We start from the raw sequence: 19841 nt of genomic DNA, 5'->3' as shown, positions 1-19841 counted from the left end.
CAAATACTGGCTCCACAGTGTGCTTTGACAGCAGGAACCTGCTGGTTTGTGCCTTTTCCCTTTCCTCACCCCTGTGACTCAAATCCGGTCTAATTTCTCATCCCAGAGATGGGGCCAGGCCAAGGCTCAACAGAGAAGGGATGTGGGGCCTGTCCTTGTGTAATGCCTACGTTGTTTGCTGCTTCTGGGCCCATGGGATCTGGCAGGGGATAAAAGCCGAACTGCCTCAGAGCTGGCAGTGTTGGAGCATGAGACACATGGTCCCTAGCTCTGGTATGGAGTTACATGCACGGGAGACTTGGACGAGGTAGGGATTGCTTTGTTGCAGAGGTACAAGCACAGAGGAGCAGGGAAAATCCTCGCTGAGCAGCATAACGCGGATGTGCCTTTCCCGTGCCCAAGCAGCAGCTGGTTCCTTGTCACTGACTGGAGCATAGTGTGTTGACAGACCTGGAGTCATCCCAGAGCTGCATGTGGTGCACAGATCTCTCAGGGGATTTCAGACAGGTAGACGGATAACGCTCTTTTCCCTTCTCGAACATCTGAATTCATGGGCAAAACGACACTGTATGCGCTGTATGGTGCTTTGTTTTCCTTGTGCCACCATGGCTTGTCACTGAAACCTAGCTATGTATGCCCCACTTCTTTGCTAGCTGCATGGTGGGAGCACCACAGGACATTGGAATGATCCATATCTGCCCTAAGCCAGAAAAGGTAATGTCTCAGTTTACACTGTGCTGCTTTTTGCAATTAACAGCTCCAGCCTTCCCCAATGGAGAAGGGAGAAAGTCTGTGCTACCCTCACACCCTGTGGCAGGGCCTGCTGAGCTGAGCGCAGCCGGAGATCCAAGAAGCAGTGTCTAGGTAATGCTCTCTGTTTTCCTCTCCGTCTTGCTGGGGTTGTGTTCTTCGCAGGGAAGACCTCAGAGCAACTGCAGTGTTACAGCCTGGCAGCTAGGTAGTACCTGCTGCTTCCCACACGTTTCCCTGCTTCAGTGCTCACGGGCGTCTCTGCGCTAGTAAGGACAGTGCTGTGTCAGCAACTGGCTGCAGGGTCTCAGCTGCCACTGAATTAGGTGCTCTTCAGATTTAGGAATAAGAGTGCAAGGAGCTGGGCAGGTGCGTGAGCTTAGCCAGGGGCACGTTAGAGCTGCCAGAGCAACCCCGGGGGCTGCGAAGCGTTTTTGTCTCTAGCCCCCTGCGAATGCCAGGGCTGGCCGCGTCTCGTGGCCGGGAGGGAGGTGGGTCGGTCTGTCTGGCGCTCCGAGTTTTTTGTGGGGTTTGCAGGCCTTCTACGAGAGGAGGAGCACCCCCATGGAAAAGCGATGTCATGCTGGGATTTTGGCTTTGAGCCTAGCGATGCCTGGGAGAGCCTCTGCCTGCCCCGTGGGAGGACACGGGAAGCTGTCTGACTGCAGCCACTCTTGTGCCTCAGGTCCGGGTGCAGACAGCCAGTGCAGGGCGTGCTTAGATGCCGCTTGATAAGAAGCGGTTACATCAGTTAGAGTCTGTTTCCCTTCGTCTGCCGAAGGAACGGTCCTTCTCTGTCGCGACCCAGCCCGCGGGAGGCTGGACTGGTGCTAAGCGCAGGGACCCCAGTCCGTGCGGATATGGGAGTCGTGTCCAGTTCACTGTGTCACTGTCTGGACGATTGGTGAAATCAAACCTCGACCTCATCGCCCACTGGATATGGGAATCTGCTGACTGGGGAGAGCCGAATACGCTTCCATGGGCATGGAGGCACTGAGAGTTGTTTTCCTGCATAAGCAGGAGACCCTTTGGTCTGAGCTATGTTGAGAGTCCAAGTGGATGGTATTTATTTGGGAGGACTTCTGTCCCAGTAAACAAATTCCCCCCAAACCAAATTTATCTGCAGCTCAGTCAGCCTAAGCCTTCTGGCCTCAGCACTGAGGCAGTGACTGGATCAGCGCACAGAAATGTCTGACTGGGAAAACAGGTCTGTGCCGTGCGCTGCTGGGACCGAAGTGAAGCATGCGAGAGAGAAAGGTGTCTGCTTTTGCCCGGGAGTGCCCTCCGCAGCGCTGGGAGCTGGCTGCTGCTAGAGGAGGTGGAGCTGCAGAGACAGGACGGGGCTTTCTGCCAGATGAGGGGAGGATGAAGGCAATAAAAAGCAGCTCTTTGCTGCCGGGAGTGGGGAGCCATGGCAGAGCTCAACCCAGGTGTGCCGCTTTTTGAGCGCAGGTTTTCCCTGAGAGGCAGTTAGCAATAGTAATAGTTGGCACTGAGGAAACGATTCACTGATACTTGCAAAGGCTTCACAGAAGGGACACCCGCTCCCCCACCACCGCTGAAAACGCCGCGAGCAGGGCTCAGATAACACCCCAGCGCCAGGAGCGGGAGGCAGACAGAGACCTGATGTTGCGAGAAGCAACTTTGTCCCTGGTGCAAAAGCCGGATGTGGCTGGGAGCCAGCGTTTATTGCTTGGCAGCACAAACAAAACAGCTGCTGCTCAAATGGCCATGAGTGAAACCTCAGCTCTTCTGGCTTGCTGGGCAAAGTTGGACTTTGTCCGATCCTCAAGATTAGCCGTAGATTTAAAAAAGGGGAAGCAGCTTCCTGCTAAGTAACAGGGATAAAGGCGCTTCCTGCTGGCTTCTCGTCCCAGCTCCGTCCTGCCCTGTCACCTTCCCCTTGGCCGCAGACGAGAGCGTGCGAGGCCCAGCCAAGCGGCTGCGGAGGCGGGCTGGGGGCTGCCCCGAGCTCCGGCTGTTGCGTGGGGGGGTCCAGGTTCGGTGTGCAGTGCAAGCCGGGGGCTCCTCTCCCTGCAGCCTCTGGAATGAGCCTCTGGCTGGGCTCAGCAGGCGATGGAGAGGAGGCCCAGCCCGGGGCTGAAAATGGCAGAGGCATCAGAAAACAGGACGGAAAAGTCATTGTATCTGCTTCAGCCAGCACCAACAGGGCAGCTTTCTTCCTTCCAGTCTTGCCAGTTCTTGCTTTTACTGGTAGCTGGGAAAGGTTGTGACATTGGTTTCTTTAACTCAGTCTGAAAATGAATAATGGATCGCACCTAAACCATGTTTTCCGTGGCCAGACATTTGATTGCACCTTGGGTGTCTGTTTCTTCTGACTATGCTGCTTCCTTTGTCCTCTAACTCCTCCCTTTAATGGAGCTGTTCTTTCCTAACTGCTGTCCCCATCTTATCACCTGCAGCAGGGCCAGGAGCACACAGCCCTCTAGGAGAGAAGTAGCAGCTCTTTTCTCTGTTCCTTTTGCAATGAGGAAAACAGCCCTGCGGAAGATGACGGGTAAGGGCTGTGAATGGCTTATGAGAAACAGGTTTGTGTGTCTTTCAAAGCAGGAAGGCAATATGGCATCTGAGCTTGCCGTGAGCCCTGTTACAAAGGTAGAGGAAGATCCGAGCCCCTCCTCGCGCAGATTAAGGTTTGGACTCCGCAGCAGGGAGTGCTCTTCACTGCTGCTGCTATAAACATTATCTTGAGTGTGGGCTGGGAGAATTTGCAGCTTAAGCATACAGAACAGGCAAGGCACATGGTAGATTTTATTCAGATTTATTGAAGCAGCTCCAGGCTGAATAATAAACACACACAACTGCTGTATAAAAAATACACAGAACCAGCCGATGAGCAAGTAACTGTCAAGTGTTAAGACGTTTCAGGCAACTGCCTCTGGTGCTGACTGCATTCCAAGTCAAACACGCAGACAGCAGCGCAGCCCAGAGCCTGCTGCCAGTTAGGAGCTTCCTTTGTTCTTTCTAGTAAATATAATTCAAAGCAAAATATTAAATGAAAGAACTAAAAAGTATTCCTCTGGCTCCCGCTCTGAGATCACATGCGTTAGGAGAAAACTTGGAAACCTCTTGCCATCTCAAGGGCCAGCACATGCTGCCAGTCCAAGGGGGTCTCTCCAAGCTCCCCCCCACCCCATTCCAAAGCGGTTCAAAGCCAAAGCTGTGTTGCCTTGAGCCCTTCTGAGGCTGATAAATCCATGCAGCGTCCAGACTTGGGAGTTCACAGACCTGCTAGGTAGAAGGGAGGCACTCCCACTGCCCATGTCTTCTGTCCGGATCCTTGGTGAAGCAAGACACTAGCAAAATCAGAGGTGAAACCTGTAGTGCAGAAGAGAGTATTATGAATAGTGTGCCTTAAACCCAAGAACACTCCCTGGGCCTTGAAGCTAACAGAGAATTCTGTTATCGTACTTGTTTCCCTCTGCTTCCCTTTGTGTATTGAGCCAGGAATTTTCTACAGGCATTACAGAATGTTTTATTGCATCAAATTCATTTGGGTACCAGATCTCTCGCAAGGGAAAAAGAAGAAACCCCCCCGGGATCTGTGATTCACTGGCATCTTTTCTGCCAAGAGTCTCTAGAAAGGTTTAATTTCAGTTGCAAACTTTTAAAAAATTACTTGCTGCGTAGCAGAAAAGAAATGGCATGAAGGGGACCAGGGAATAATTAAAGTGGAGAAACCCTGTGTTTATATGTAGACAGGGCTTGTCTTAAAAATGTAATTACATACCATTCTGGGACTAAATCCCAGCTATAATTCTGTCCTGGCACCAGCTCATAGCCCTCGTGTCCCACAAGACAGTGGCTGCTATTTGGGTGCCGCTAGCAGATTAACTGTGGCACCAGGAGGAGAAGGCTGTGCTAAAAGCAGCAGCCGGTCCCCCGTGGCACCACGTGGTATCTCCTCTGAGCTCCTGCAGACAGGCTGCGCGACAATGTCTTGATCGGCTTGACGAGCTTTCTGCACCGAGGACACCCAATCTGACGCTCAGAGAGCATTCCCCAAGATCCTCGCGTAGGCCGAGACTCGGTGGAAGGGCTGGGACGTTAGCTTATATGTTCTGTTATTTATACTGATCTTCTCCCGACAGCATTTGAGCACCTACAGACACTTCTGCAGGGTTTCAGGTATCAAACCACTAGCCTGGAAGCACGTTTCTGGAGCTGATGTTTGCACAGGGCTGTTCGCTAGGACAACTCCAGCTGGGATCCATGTACGCCTGCTCCTCAGGGTTTAAGCCTTGTGCAGCACAACGTTTCAGAGGACGGAGCTCTGGGCTGAGACGCGACTACCTACCTGCCGGGTACGTTGACCGCGATGCCGTGGCTCAGGCAGACAGGTACTTCCAGGTGCTGACGAAGGCCGTGGGGATGAGGGAATAAGGCACCGTCGTGACGCTGCTCCAGGTCTCGGATGATGGGTCGTAGCAGTCCAGTGTTTTGCAGCGCTGAGCCCCGCAGTAGCCCCCCACCACGTACAGTCTGTTGCCTGACGTAACAGCGCGGCAGCTGATGCGCTTGGCAGTCACGTCCCCAAACTTGGACCACTGGTAGCTGTCGCTGTGGAAACGGTAAGCGGAGCTAGCGGAGAACTCCGTGTCGCCCCCGATCACGACGACGTGGCTGCCCACCACGGCGGCAGCCGTGTAGCGCCAGGGCTGGGGGCAGCTGGCAGCCACCGTCCAGCGGTTCTGGCAGGGGTCAAAGCACTGCACCTTGGGCAGCTTCTCCTGGTTGGCGCTGGTGCCACCGAACACAAACAGCTTCATCTGGGCTCCCACCACGGCAGCGTTGCTGACGCCCTCTCGGAGAGGGGCCACCAAGGACCACTTGTCCAGCTGCGGGTCATAGTGTTCGACTTGCTTGAGAGAGACGGAGGGGGAGGCCGGGAAGGCCCCGCTCACTGCCGTGTGCCCCCCGACCACGTAGAGACAGTGGTCCAGTTCGGCAGAGCCGTGGCCAAACCGTGCCACCAGCATTGGAGCAGCTTTTGCCCACTCGTCGTGGAGGGTGTCATAAACCCAGACGTCTTTGGAGGCCCCGTTCTCGGAGCCTTTGCCACCCGTGATGTACACCTTGCACCCGATTGCGCAGGCGCTGCACTCTTTGCGAGGGCTTGGGATGTCAGCACGAGGAATGATCTCGCTGGTTTTGTGGTCCAGCACGTAAATCTTGTCGCACATGAACGTCTGGCCCCCGAGCAGCAGCAGGGCCTGGCTGACCTTCCGGGGCCGGGCGCAGCATCCCGTCACGAGCCCGTCGTTCTGCAGGATCTTCATTTTGCACCGCACCGCGTCAGCCACGATCTCCTCCCCCAGCTTGTGGCTGGTCACCAGCTTCTCGCAGGCCACTTGCTTCCGCAGGTAGGACTCGGGCAGGAGGGCCAGGCGGACAGAGCGCAGCAGCTCCGGCAGATCTTCATGTCGTTGGGGCAAATCGTACCGGATCCAGCCTATAACAGCTTCATAGACCAGGGTCTCGTCCTCTACCTCCAGCTCTTCGCTTTCCACCAGCTCGAGCAGCTTGTCCTTGGGCAGCCGGAGGAAGTCTTCGGTCTTGCAGAGGGAGGTGAAGTTGGCTAGTGCCATTCGCCAGGAGAGCTCCAGCAGCCTTTCACAGCAGTGGGCATCGGACAGCAGCAGCATGTTGAGGCAGTTGCCAGGGCAGAGGTTCTTCTCCAGGAAGTCGGCCGAAGCATCCCGAACGTCCTGGAACTGCAACATATCTCCGGCCTCCAGCAAGGACTCGGCGTTCTCCTCGTTAATCAGCACCCGGGCCGAGTAGGCGTAGTCCAGCAGCAGCTCCAGCACCTCGGGGTGCAGGGAGTCGTGGAAGTTCACCTCGGCGTCCCGGCTCTCCTTCAGGCCCCCACTGAACATGGCGTCGAAGTAGCGGCTGCAGGCGGCCAGCACGGCGCGGTGGCAGGGGAAGGCCCGGCTGCCGGCCCGCAGCACCACGTCGGTGAAGAGGCGCCGCCGGCGCAGCAGGTCCAGCTGGGTGAGGAGGCTGTCGGCGTGGCCCGGCTTGTGGAAGAGCTGGATGTTCATGGAGCCCGAGCTCGAGCGCGATTTCCGGTTCTCGTGGCTGCTCACGGACATCGTCGCCGCGCTGCTCTGAAAGGCAAAACCGGGGAGTCGGTGCCGAAAGCTCCGCTCTGACCCCCGGGGGGGCGGAGCGCTGGAGCCGGACCGGCGGGGGCAGCGGGACGGCGGCTGCGGCCCGGGCAGGGAGCGGACGGTGCTCGGTCCCGGCGGTAAGAGGGGCTGCGCGGGGCGGGACGCCGAGCGGTCCCCGATCAAAGGCGCGGTACCCGCCGGTACCACCGGGCCCCGGTGCTGTCCGCTCCCGGCTGCTGCCTGCGCCGCTCCCGCGCTTCACCGGGGCCTGCCCCGAGGAGCCTTGCGCTGGAGGCGGGGGACGGACGGGTGTTGCAGCCCCGGTGCCCGCACCCGCCCCGGTGCCGCCGTGCGCGCACTCACCCGCCGCTCGCGCTGCCGCTCTGCCGCCGCGCCCCGCCGCCGCGTGGCCTCCCCGCCGCCGGCCCCGCCCCCCGCGTGACGGAGCCGAGGCCGAGCCAATCAGCGGCCGCTTCGCTCTTTGTGAATGAGATCCCGCGGCCGGGCCCTGCGCATGCGCCGCCCCGTAACCCCTTCGTCCGCGTGGCGCCCCGGTTGGGGGGGGGGGGGGCCGCGACAGTGCTGTCGCGACAGCTCGGCGATAGCGCGGCCAGGGCTGCAGGCCGGTCGCTGAACCAGGCAGCTTTTCCCAAGCAGGAGCACCCCTCCCTTCCGCAGCGGCTGGCGAGGCGCGGCGGATCTGAGGGCAATAAAGCTCGGCTGCAGCTTTGGTCACTGAGTCACTCGCCGTAAAGGGCCATAAAGGGCCATAAAGGGCCATAAGGCAGGAGCCACGGTGCCGCCGGCAGCATCGCGGAGCCCCGCGCGGGCAAGCGGCGGCTACGGCCACACCAAACCGTCCCGGCTCAGCAAATGGTTTCCCGCGTGGGGCAGGACAGCAGCTGCCCAGGCACCAGGAAAGGGAAGCGGCAGGTTCCTGGGAGCAAGCTCAGCCCTCACAAGAACTGTGCAAAACCGCCCAGCAAGCCAGCGGCAGCCAGCGCTGCCGGGGCCAGGCTCAGCAGCCAGCAGCAGCCACCCGTAGCTGCCTGAACAGTATGTGTCACTTATGGTGCAATCTTGAAATCAGCAGTTCTGGCCCTACTTAAACTCTCTGTGCTTTACCTGCTGCGATTTAAAAATTCCTTGATAAGAAAGTGCATAATACACTTAAAGCAGTTTACAGTGTGCTTTCTCTACATTAAAGGTATGGTTTAAAGTTCTACCTCTGCATCAGCGGTTTGCCCAGTTTTTTTTAAAAAGGACAGAACTGGGCCAGATGCAACTGTCCCTAAGCAGCAGTACCTAGGTTTTCCACCTGTCTGGAAGACGAGACCTGCACTGCAACCACAGCGAGACCCAAAGTCTTTTCTGGATACTACCTGCATGCGCTTGCCCTGCCAATCCATGACACCAGCTTCTGGGCAAAGTCATTAAGGTGGCCCCTGTGGCAGACTTAGCAGGGTGAAGGTCCAGACAAATAGCCAAGCAGGGAAGCAAGAACAGGGCAAAAGATAAAGAATATCAGGGTCTTGCTGTGTTCTTTGGACAGAGGTAGGAAACAGTTTCCCATGTCCTTGCCACAAAAAAAAAAAAAAAAAGGCAACCACCCTGGAAAGGTGCTATCTCTGTTACCAAGTTGCATGGAACACAAGCACGGCTCAGACAAAGCAGAACTGTTTCAAAAGATGCATCTCCAGGAAAATCAAAGGAGTCAGGTGCTCTGAATTATCCGGCTAGAAAGAAGTCTGGGTAACAGATGGGCTCTGCCTACCCCCAGGGCAGGTTTCGCTAACACAGCACAAATGTCTTTTGTTGCCTGGGAACAGTTTGGAACTTTCCACAGCCAGACACAGAGCATGTGTCCGGTTATCAGTAACGATCACTCAAGGCCACCTTTGAAACATTCGTCTCATTTATTATTGGCACAGCTTAGAACATGATTGTAAAAGTCATCTCTGCATTTGTTTGATTGGTCCCTTGAAAGGTGATTAATGTATTTGCTTCTTTTTAGAAGAAGTCCGTTGGCTCGGCCGGAGCCCAGTGGAAGAGCTCCACCCCGTGGCCTTGCGCTAAGGCGCATCTGCGGGTTCAGTGCACTTCTGCTTGCTCTGGTTTAACCGAGAAGTCTCAACATCTAATATCTCTCCTTAAATGAGTAATACTGACTGGAAGGAAGCTTAGCAAGACATTGCTTACAGTTGCTGTTTCTTTTCCACATCACCTCTAAAGAAACCCACCACCCAACCACCTCCCTCAGTCACCTGCCCCTGGTGGCAGTCGGGGCATCTGGTCTGGGCTCAAAGACCAAATATCTGAAGGAGATATTTCCATGATACAGGTCACCAGCCGGTTTCAGGTGAGGCATCAAGCACTGAGCCCAGAGCTTAAGCTCGCAGAACCCATCTCTCAGAAGCTTTGCGTAAGAGAACCATGGCCGTATCTCCATCTAACATGTAACTTCATTTTCCCCTATTTTATCAATCCTATGAGATTGCTTAGTTTTCAGAGGATTCACCTCAAAGACCTTACTGTGATGAAGAGCCATAAGAACTATTTTAACCCTAACCAGTCCTCTATGGAAAAGGGACACCTTGATCCCAGTCTCAATTACAGGGGTCGTGGAACTACAATCATCGACACCTGGAAAAATTAAAACATACCCTGCGTACACTATGTGCACTTCTTCCATGTAAAAAATGGATTCCTGAAGCTTAGTTGTGGTTCATACAGCCCCAGAATTTCCCCCTGCAGATGCCTGGTAGATACCAATCAGGGAAGATACGGTCCCAAAGAGACCTACTAACCACGGAGGAAACCATCCAGCCCATAGAAATCCTGGGGGCAGCCAATGGATGGCATTGGAGAGATCTGCCAAGTTACTAACGATGCTCAAAACTTCAGCCTTCACTTGGGCTCTCATTTCCTTTTGACATGGAGGCGAAGATTTACTGTTGGAAATAAGAATAATACTATTAGTGATAGACCATAGTATAATAATAATTAGTAACAGCCCCCACTCTGAGTGAGAAACATTTGGGTTAAAACAGCTCCACAGCAAAGGAGAGAGATCGTACCCCTTGTGCTGCCTCAGCTTCCTTCTCAACTGCAACAGGATTCTCAGGGACCTGAAAACAAGATGACTCGGAGTTACCTCTGCCGTAGCACCGAGGGGAGGTTACGTGCTAGCGTCAGTCTTGCCCCTGGGAGGACTGGAAGAACAACCGCCCTTCTGCGGCCGCAGCAGCTCTGCTGTTCTACCCTGATCCCAGTGAGGCGGCAATGTTTGCCGCCCCGTCCCCATCCCGTCTTACCGCGTGAGGCCCAGCAGCAGGGAGAAGGCCCAGAGCCCCGTGCTCAGAGCCCACCACCTGGGCGAGCTGGCGCCAACCACGCCGGCGTCGGCGGCCCACGCCACGTGCTCGCAGGGGTAGTACAGCTGGTCGGCCGCGTTGGCGAGCACCGAGAGCCAGCGCACCACGGCGTCCTCGTCCTGCGGGGAGACAGACCCGCCATTGCGCTTGGGGGGGACCCTTCCCGGCGTGCCCCGCGCTGCCACCGCTGGGGGGACCCTTCCCGGCGTGCCCCGCGCTGGCAGGGGGACCCTTCCCGGCGTGCCCCGCGCCGCCGCCGCTCACCTTGGGCCCCAGCCCGTAGCCGCGGCTGTAGTGGAGCATGGCGAAGTCGTCGAAGAGGCGCAGCACGGTGCGGCAGTGGTTCAGCTGGGCCGACACGGCCAGCAGGCTCCCGGGCAGCCCCGCCGGCGCGGCCCGCGCCGCCGCCAGCGCCCCGCCGGCCAGCTGGCAGCCATAGCCCAGCGCGCGGACCTGGGGAGGCAGAGCGCGGTCAGAGCGCGGCCGCGCCCCGCCCCGCCGCCGCCGCTGCCGCCACTCACCACCCGGTCGCGGCCGCGGTAGGACTCCAGCACGGCCACCAGGCCACCGAGCGCATCCGCCGCCATAGCAACGCTTCCGGGGGCGGGGCCTGGCGCGGGGGCCGCCGGGAGCGCGGAGGACCCGCGCCGTCTCCATGGCGACGGCGGCCTGGGCGGGGCGGCGGGGGGGCTGCGCGTGGGCGACATTCGGCCTCTTCGGGGAGCGTTTGGCACCTTGAGGTGCCAATAAACGCCGTTAGTGATCCCGTGTCCTGCTCGGGGCCAGCTGTGCCCATCCGTGTCGTTCCAGGGAACGTCTATTTCGGGAGTGGGATGAGAACACAGCAGGGTGTTGAAACAGCGGGAATAAACACCGGGAGACGGGACCCGAGGCAGGGCTGACGGGTCGCTGCGTCAGGGCGGCGGGACCCGTTTGGGCGGGCCGGGGGGCACGGGGAACGCAGGGAGAGCCGGAGGCGGAAAGCAGACAGGGACGCTCAGGACGGCCCGTGGGCCGGCGTCTCCCCTGGCTTTGTGCCTGGGCCCTGGTGCCGAGGGCCGAGGCCGAAGGTCGGCGAGCAGCAGGGCGGGGAGGCAGCGCTCCGCAGCTCCTGATGAGCGGGCTGTTTTCCTGGGGCCGAGCCGGGTGTTTTTGCTGGGTTGAGAACTCCCCTGGATTTCCTGAGCACTGAGCTGGCACCGTGTGGCACGTAGGCATTTCGGAGAGGGACGAGCGCGGGACGGTTGGCTCCCTGCCGTGGGAGGCTGCGCGAGCAGGGCCAAGCGCCGCCTCGTCACAGCTGCAGCTCCACGAGCTCTTCTCAGGCTTTTGCTGCAGACCGGCTTGGTGAACCGGCAGCAAAGCGCTGGAGCACCGGTTACCAAGTCCAGCCACTGCACTTTGCGTGTGAGCAGCTGCTGGGCGTGCGAATCCCCTGCGCCTCGTTCCGGGATGTCGCTTTGCTGTCGGTGCCCCATGTCCCGGGCAGGGGACGGCCTCTGCTCCACGCGTACCTCCAAGCTGAGTGCTTGAGTCTCGCGGATTCGTGCAGGCACATCCGTGTCTTACCCCGATGCGTTGCAAACACCTGCATTGCATCACTGGGTGCGGTAAGGGAGACTTGCCACTGCCCAAAGTTGGCCTTACGGCTTCTGCGTGACCCCGAGGTGGCATTGCCGCCGGGCCGCAGCAGAAGCAGCTGCTGTTCGCTGGGGATGGATGGGAGACATCAGCCCTTGGGTGGTACCAGCCGGCCGGGGAGCTGTTGCTGGGAGGAACCTGTGGTTGTTCACTTTGTTTTTCATGTGGACTCGGCCTTCAGTGCAGTTTCAAACACAGAAACAAAAACTGTCTTTTGGAGCAACGGGCTTTGCTTTGGAAACCCCTCAGCAACGCTTCCAGCAACACCCCGGGAAAGCCCGAAGTGGGAAGGCCGAGCACAACCTTCCTCTGATTCCTCCAGCTACGCGAAATCGGCGGAGCGCGGCACCCCACCCTGCCCACGGAGCCGCCGGCACGTCCCCACCGCACGGCCGCTCTTTCTGCGGCTCGGAGATAAGGCGAAGACGCGTTATTTCTCGTGCAGATTAAAAACACGTCACCGGCCTCCGCGGCCCCCTTCTCGGCACGGCGTCAGCCGCACGTATGTGAGGTCGACGCCAGAGCGTCACTGCAGAGCAGGGCCTCGTCCCCCCGGGAGGGTCAGGCCTGGGGGCCGGGTTCCCCCGGCGGGGATAAATCGGGGGAGCTCGGCGCAGCCGGGGAGACGCGGCAGCCATGCTGCCCCCGGGGCGGGTGCGCAGCTTGGCAGTGGAGCTGGAGGGCGGGCGAGCGCACGGCGCCTACGGCACCGGGGAGCTGCTGCAGGGCCGGGTGCGGCTGGAGCTGCGCGGAGCCCTGCGGCTGCGGGCGCTGGAGGTGTGCGCTCGCGGGCGCGCCGACGTGTACTGGCTGGAGAACCACAGCGTGGGGCTCAACACCGTCTACTACAGCTACACTGCCTCCCAGACCTTCCTGCACCGCTGCTGCCAGCTCCTCCCCGGTAAGGCTGGGCGCACGGGGTGGCTCTCCGCTCCGGGGGGGTGGGTTGAGCCCGCCTGGGCTGCTTGCGTCCCGGCCAGGCGTCTGCCCTCCTGATCCGGGTGGCAGAGCGTCCTGCACCTGCCAGCTGGACCGTCGCTCTCGGACACCCTCCTCTTGCCACCACGGAGGGTTTCTCTGCCGCCGGTGTGCGGGAGGCTGCTGCCTCTCCGCCGCGGCCGGTGAGCACGAAAGCGTCGCGGCTTTCGTTCTGTTTGCGCTTCCCTGCGCAAACACAAGTGTCTGCTCTCAAGTGTGGAAAGAGCACTTAGCAGCTCAGCAAATATTTGTTTTCGGTTTCCCAATGCCGGGACCATCTGCCCCGCTGGCACGTTGCTCGGATCTGCCGCGGGAGGATGAGTCGCTCGAATTCCTCCCGCGTAGTCGGGGTGAAATGACCCGGAGCCGGGGACAGGGGACATCCCAGCTGCTCCTCAGCACGCCACCTCGTTGCATGTCTTCTTTCCTCCCCCCCCAACGGTGATGTTATTGCAGTCGTGGCTCCGTGGCGGTTTCCCCCTCTTCCCCGCTCCCGGTGGCCTTGTTGCCTGTCCCACCGGGAGCCGCGCGGTGCCCGGGCGGAGGTGGTCGGCGCTGCTGCAGGGGTGAGCGGGTGGGTTCTGCTCCCCGTTCTTGCTGCACGGACGCCTGCGGGGAAGCCGCAAGCCGCCGCGAGCGTGTTTGGGTTTCGCTGCCGGGCTCGTCCGTTATCCAAGCCCCGGGAGCCGTCCGGAGGAAGGCGCGGAGCCAAGGTCTGCAGGGACCGCGCCAGGGGTGCTGAGCCGCGCCAGACCCGTGGGCTGTGGTGTTATCGTCTCCATCCTGGCACTGATTCCTCCTCTGCTTTGCAAGGGGGACGCAGGCATGTGCTCGCAGGCGCACGAGGCCGTGCACTGCGCAGAAGCGCTGATCCGCATCCAAACCCCTTCCGCGGGATCCCGCGGGTCCCCTCCATCCCGCTGCCACCTCCCGCAGCGCGGGGACGCTCCCGACGGCGGCTGGCCAGAGGCTGGTGCAAGGTGCCGCGGCCGGCGGGCCCCCGCGTCCCCTCCCTGGGCTCCTGGGTGAGCTCAGCCGCACGCGTGGGGCTTGAAAACGCGAGTTTTGTCATGGCAACGAGGCAGCGGAGGAGGGAAGCCGGGCAGGGATGAGAGCCGTCTCTCCGGCTCCCCGCGAGCTGGTTCGTCCGCAGCCCCCGGCGAGTCGAGGGCCGGAGGGGGGACGGGCAGGCGGAGGGGCAGGGCTGTTCAGCGTCCGCGGTTTGAGCCCTCGGGGAGCAGGGCGCGAGGACGAGCTGGGGGTCGGCGGGCAAAGGCGGGGGGCCGCCCCGGAGTCCTCTGCGGGAGGTGGCACGAGAAAGCCCCAGAAACACGAGTGCTTTTCGTGCGAGGTCCTGGCTGTGCGGCACCCCGCAGCGCTGCCGGCGCAAAGAGCAGAGGCTCCGCAAGAAGGAAACATCTAGAGGCCGTTTTCTTTTAAAGAGACATCCAGGAAAGTCATAGCACGGTGGCTAAAAGCCCGTCACGGCTCTTTTTCTGTTGTTGGGTGGCCGCGGTTGAGCATCGCTTAACCGCCGTACGGACGCGGCACCTACGGATCCGCCGGGGAGCCGACTCGGCGCGTCCTGAGCCGGGTCTCCTGGCCGGGGTCTCCTGGCAGAGGTGTCCTGGCCGGGGTGTCCTGGCCGGGGTGTCCCCTCCTGGGCCGGACAGGGTGTCCTGGACAGGGTGTCCCCTCCTGGGCTGGACGGGGTGTCCCCTCCTGCCTGGAGCCAGGCCGGACTCTAGGTGGGGCTGACGAGTTGGGGACGCTGCTGCCCGGCGCCCGCTCCGCGTTCATCGCGTTTCTGAGGAGCTTCGGGGCCACCGAGGCGCCGGCGACCCCTCCACCGCGCTCCGTGGTGGCAGCAGGCACGGAGAGGTCCAGCTCCAGGTCCAGCTCCAGATCCAGCTCCAGGTCCAGGTCCAGGTCCAGGTCCAGACCTGCACCTGCGCCAAGTCAGAGCCCGGCCCGCACAGCCCGCGCGCGGTGCCCGGTGGGACGTGTGGCCTGGCAGCGGGGATCTGCCCCTGTCCCCTGCCTCGTCCCCACAGGTCTCGGGGTCACCGGCCCTGCTGCAGCGCTGGCTCGTGGGGCAGCCGCAGGCGGGGGCAAACCGGGAATGGGGCTGGACCGTGGGAGCAGGGATGGACCGTCGGACCGGGGTTAGGCTGTCACAGCGGGGAGGGACCATCGGAGCAGGGATGGACTATAGAATTGGGGACAGACTGCAGGAACGGGCATGGACTATCAGAGCATGGGCAGACTATCGGATTGGGGACAAACTATAGGAGTGGGCACGGACTATAGGAGCAGGGACAGACTATAGGAGTGCGGAGGGACCATCGGAGCATGGATGGACTATCGGAGTGGGCACAGACAGGACTGGGGACAAACTAGCAGGAGCAGGCATGGAATATCAGAGCATGGACAGGCTATAGGATTGGGGACAGGCTATAGGAATGGGCATGGACTATGGGAGCAGGGACGGACTCTAGGAGCGGGGACAGACTCTAGGAGCAGGGATGGACCATCGGAGCATGGACGACTTATTGGAGCGGGCACAGACTATAGGATTGGGGACAAACTCTAGGAGCAGGCACAGACTATAGGAGCGGGCACAGACTATAGGATTGGGGACAAACAGGAGCAGGCACGGAATATCAGACAGGCTATAGGACTGGGGACAGACTACAGGAATGGGCATGGACTGTGGGAGCGGGGACAGACTCTAGGAGCAGGGATGGACCATCGGAGCACGGACGGCCTATCGGAGCGGGCACAGACTATGGGATCGGGCACAAACTCTAGGAGCGGGCACGGACTGTCGCAGCGGGGCTGGGCTACCGGAGCGCGATCCGAGCGGCGCCGAGGGGGGGACGGGGGGCAGCCCAGGGCCCGGGCCCGGCCTCACGCTCGCCGCCGCGTTGTGCCCGGCTCTGCGGGGCCGCCGCGCTCCGCTCCGCCCCGGCCCGCCCCGTCGGGGCCGCCCCCGGCGGCGCAGCGCCCTTAAAGCGCGGTGGCGGCGGCGGCGGCGGCGGGGGAGGCTGCGGTGCCGGTGCCGGTCTGGGTCTGGGTCTCGGTCTCGCCCTCGCCATGCTCTTCGACCGCCTCAAGCGCTTCCTGATCGTGCTGGAGGGCGCGGAGCGGGGGGCGCCGGCCGCCTTCAGCCCGGGCCAGGCCGTGGCCGGCCGCGTGGTGCTGGAGCTGGCGGCGGCGGCGCGGCTCGGTGCCCTGCGGCTGCGGGCGCTCGGTGCCGCCCGCGTCCACTGGACCGAGTCGCGCAGCGCCGGCTCCAGCACCGCCTACACGCAGAGCTACAGCGACCGGGTGGAGTTCCTCAGCCACCGCGACACGCTGCTCGCCCCGCCAGGTACTGCGCGCCCCGGGGAGCGGCACCCCGGGGACGGGGGGCGCCGGGACTGGGCACCCCGGGGACTGGGCACACAGGATGCCCCGGCAGCTGGGTGCACGCAGCACCCCAGGGACTGGGTGCACGGGACGCCCTGGGTGCACCGGGCGGGATGTCCCAGCAGCTGGGTGCACCCAGCACCCCAGGGACTCGGTGCACCGGGACTGGGTGCACGGGACACCCTGGGTGCACCAGGACCGGGCACCCCAGGGACTGGGTGCATGAGATAACCTGGCTACTGGGTGCACTGGACACCCCAGCACCCCAGTGAGTGGGTGCACTTGGCACCCCAGGGGACTGGGCGCACCAGGACTCAGCTTCCCGGGGACCGGGCAGGTGGGACACCCCCGCTACCGGGTGCCCCGGCACCCCCGGGGATGGGGAGCATCGGGATCGGGTGTGTGTTTCGCCCTGCCTGTCCGCGACACGGGTGTGCACTCACCGCCGAGCGGGGCGGCCTGCGGGCCGTGGCCGTCCGGCCCCCGTCGGAGAGGACGCGAAGGACGCGTCCCCGGGGACGTGCCCGGCTCGCGGGGTCGGCGTTGCGGCTGCAGCTCAGCCCCGGCAGAAGCACCGCGGAGCCGCCCCGCTGCCCGCCCGCCCGCCCGCGCCTCCCCGGCGCTCGCCCGAGGAGGAAGCCCCGCGGGAGCGAGACGATCGTCTCCCATCTGTTCTGCCCACAGACAACGGCGAAGTCACCGTCCTGCCGGCGGGAAGACACGAGTTCCCCTTCACTTTCCAGCTCCCCGAGTAAGTTCGCCTTTCGCGGTGCCGTGATGCAAAGGGGGGGGGAGCTGCTCGTGGTGGCACAGAGGTCCTGCGGGGACAGAGGACCTCGGAAATGAAACCGTGAGTCGGCAAAGCCCATCTGAATCCCCCTGCGGCGCGCGCAGGACCCTGGCGACCTCCTTCGAGGGAAAGCACGGCAGCGTGCGCTACTGGGTGAAAGCCAAGCTGCACCGGCCCTGGTCCACCGTGAAGAAGGCCAAGAAGGAATTCACCGTCATCGAGCCCATCGACATCAACACGCCCGCGCTGCTGGTGAGCCCCCGCCGCGGGCAGCCGCATCCCCGGCCCCGCCGCTGCCGCGCGCCGCGGGAATGACCGCCCCGCGTAACTCCTGCCCGCCGGCACCGCCCGGGCTGGGCGCTGCGGGAAGCAAAGGTCTTGCGGGTCGTAAACTGTAATCCGTCGGAGCAGCTTCTTGCATAAGATGCCCAAGAAGTTGCTGATGTTTCCCGGCCGGTTGTTATTGCCGGGGAGGTGCTGGCGTTGCGCGTCGCGGTCTCTCATTAACCGGCTGCAACGCGTCCCTTTGCCCAGGCGCCGCAGGCGGGTGCGAAGGAGAAGCTCGTCCGCGCCTGGTACTGCAATCGCGGGCAGGTTTCTGTGACTGCCAAGATCGACCGAAAAGGCTACACGCCAGGTGAGCCGGGGCCCTGGGAGCTCCGCGGGCGACGGGCGAACGCCCGTGAGCGGGGCGCTGGGGCCGCCCGGGGCTGGGCTCCGCTGCGGGCACGAAATCGGGCGCCGTCCGCCGCTTCGCGGAGCTGGCGTGGGCGGCCGCCTCGGGGCTCGGCTCCCGCTGGATTAGGGCTTGCCCTGGGCGGCTCCGCGGGGGAATCCTCGGGGCTCCCCTCCAACGCGCGTCCGCTCCGGCAGGCGAGGTCATCCCTATCTTTGCCGAGATCGACAACGGCACCAGCCGAGCCGTGGTGCCCAAGGCGGCCATCATCCAGACGCAGACCTTCGTCGCCCGCGGCGCCAAGAAGCAGAAGAAGTCGGTGGTGACGAGCATGGTGGGGGACGCCGTGGCGGCGGGCAGGCGGGAGGTGTGGCACGGGCGGGCGCTGAAGATCCCCCCGGTGGGACCGTCCATCCTCTGCTGCCGCATCATCCAGGTGGAATATTCCCTGAAGGTGAGGGACCTTGCACGGACGCCCTTTGCAAGGAAAGCCGCTCGGCGGAGATCCGCCGGCTGCGACGGCGTTGGGCCGGCCCCGCGCCGCGCCGAGGGGTCCCGCCGGAGCTGGGGGACGTCCCCGGCGCGGGACGTGCTGGGGCCGGCGACCCGGGCAAGCGCGAGTCGGCAGGCGTCTCGTAACCGGCCGCTGGTGTCCCGTCTCTCGAGGTCTGCGTGGATATTCCCGGCACGTCCAAGCTGCTCCTGGAGCTGCCGCTCGTCATCGGCACCATCCCGCTGCATCCCTTCGGGAGCCGCACGTCCAGCGTCAGCAGCCAGGGCAGCGTCCGCCTGGAGTGGCTGAGCGCCCTCCCGGAGCGGCCCGAGGGTGAGCGCGGGGCCCGGGACGCCTTTGCCGCTCGGACTTGGTCCCGCGGGAAGTTTCCCGTTCCCTGATGCCTCTGCTCCTCCGCAGCCCCCCCCGAGTACTCGGCGGTGGTGTCCAGCCCGGAGGCCGAGCGCAGCCTGGCTCTGCCGTGCCCCCCCGAGCTCCGCGGCGCCCTGGAGGGGCCCTTCTTCGCCTACATCCAGGAGTTTCGCCTCCGGCCGCCTCCGCTCTACTCGGAGGTAAAACCCCCCGTGCCGCGGGGGTCCGGGCCGCGATGGGGGCTGCGTCCCCCGCTCGCGCCCTGACCCTGCGCTCGGCTTTCCAGGTGGACCCGAACCCGCCGCCGGAGCCGGCGCGGCCGCGCTGCATGACGTGCTGAGAGCCGCGGGGGCCGCGGCGACCACGCGCTGATCCCGGCGGGCGAGCAGCCCGCTGGACTTCGCCCCGGGAAGGGGGACGCGGCGACACCGGAGCCGCCGCGGTGCCGGGACCCCGGTGCCGGCGGCATGCGGGGGGTGACGCCGCCCCAGTGTTACGGCGTGCTCGGCGCTCGCCCTGCCCGCGGCGGCCGCGCTCTGGCCGGCTCCCGGAGCGGAGCCGGGCCGCGGAGGTGTCTCAGGATTGCCGGAGGCTGTTTCGACCCTGCTCTGGGTCCGAGCACCGGCGAGAGGCAGGGGTGGCACCGGCATCGCGCCAGTGGGGTGGACCTGATGCCCGGCCGAGGGGCTGGCGCAGCAAGACGGGGACGGTGGGTGGGAGCCCCGGGGCCTTCGCCCCTCACTCTGCGCACGGGCACTCGGGGTCCGTGAGCGCTTCTTACCACGACGACTCTTTTCTCCGATTCTTCCTTTCGTACGACCTGTTTGGGAATTTTTTGTTTGGAATAAACTCGTAAATGCAGCCGTGGTCTGGCTCTCGCGCCGCTCTCAGCGTCTCCCGCTGCCTCGAGCAACCTTCCCGGGGAAGCGGCTGGCAGCGTGCCCGCCCGGGGGGCCACGGCCAGGCAACCCGACGCCGCTGGGCTCCGGGCCCGGCCACCGCGTGGCTGCTGGAGCGGGGGCTGTTTTTCCAGCAGGATTTCTCCCCCTCTCCCCCCCGGCGCTGCCGGGTCTCGCGTATCGGGGGCAGGACGGGCGGCCGGGGCCACGGGCTAAAAATACCCCGGCGGGATCTGCACCGCGGTGCAGCCCGGCCTCTCGCCGCTCCCGAGTCCCGCCGGGGCTCCCAGCGCCGCTCCGTTACCAGCACGGGGCTTTTT

General features: G+C 62.6%; 3 protein-coding genes across 4 annotated transcripts; 1 reads left to right on the top strand and 2 right to left on the bottom strand.

Moving 5' to 3' along the window:
- Positions 1 to 3516: 3516 nt before the first annotated feature.
- LOC112986610 (ectoderm-neural cortex protein 1-like) lies at positions 3517 to 7331 on the bottom strand. Its single transcript, XM_026105967.2, has 3 exons — positions 7251 to 7331; positions 5069 to 6884; positions 3517 to 4089 (listed from the first exon to the last, which is right to left on the bottom strand). The coding sequence occupies exon 2, from the start codon at positions 6867 to 6869 to the stop codon at positions 5100 to 5102; it is 1770 nt and encodes a 589-aa protein (XP_025961752.2). The 5' UTR covers positions 6870 to 6884; positions 7251 to 7331; the 3' UTR covers positions 3517 to 4089; positions 5069 to 5099.
- Positions 7332 to 8780: 1449 nt separating this feature from the next.
- PEX11G (peroxisomal biogenesis factor 11 gamma) lies at positions 8781 to 10896 on the bottom strand. Its single transcript, XM_064497571.1, has 5 exons — positions 10783 to 10896; positions 10526 to 10714; positions 10202 to 10380; positions 9965 to 10015; positions 8781 to 9838 (listed from the first exon to the last, which is right to left on the bottom strand). The coding sequence occupies exons 1-5, from the start codon at positions 10846 to 10848 to the stop codon at positions 9613 to 9615; spliced, it is 711 nt and encodes a 236-aa protein (XP_064353641.1). The 5' UTR covers positions 10849 to 10896; the 3' UTR covers positions 8781 to 9612.
- A 1517-nt stretch (positions 10897 to 12413) lies between these two features.
- ARRDC2 (arrestin domain containing 2) lies at positions 12414 to 19483 on the top strand. Of its 2 annotated transcripts, none has more exons than XM_026105968.2 (8): positions 12414 to 12803; positions 16976 to 17042; positions 17186 to 17333; positions 17616 to 17718; positions 17955 to 18211; positions 18424 to 18583; positions 18671 to 18822; positions 18909 to 19483. In XM_026105968.2, exons 1-8 carry the CDS (start codon positions 12539 to 12541, stop codon positions 18960 to 18962), a joined length of 1206 nt encoding a protein of 401 aa, XP_025961753.1. In that variant the 5' UTR covers positions 12414 to 12538; the 3' UTR covers positions 18963 to 19483. The 2 variants fall into 2 exon arrangements, with proteins under 2 accessions (XP_025961753.1, XP_064353640.1); XM_064497570.1 differs by lacking the exon at positions 12414 to 12803 and adding an exon at positions 15918 to 16253.
- Positions 19484 to 19841: the final 358 nt, after the last annotated feature.

The sequence above is a fragment of the Dromaius novaehollandiae genome, chromosome 25, assembly GCF_036370855.1.
Source record: "Dromaius novaehollandiae isolate bDroNov1 chromosome 25, bDroNov1.hap1, whole genome shotgun sequence".
Taxonomy (NCBI): Eukaryota; Metazoa; Chordata; class Aves; order Casuariiformes; family Dromaiidae; genus Dromaius; species Dromaius novaehollandiae.
Note: the sequence above shows the minus strand (reverse complement) of the source record. Positions and strands in the feature narration are given on the sequence as shown.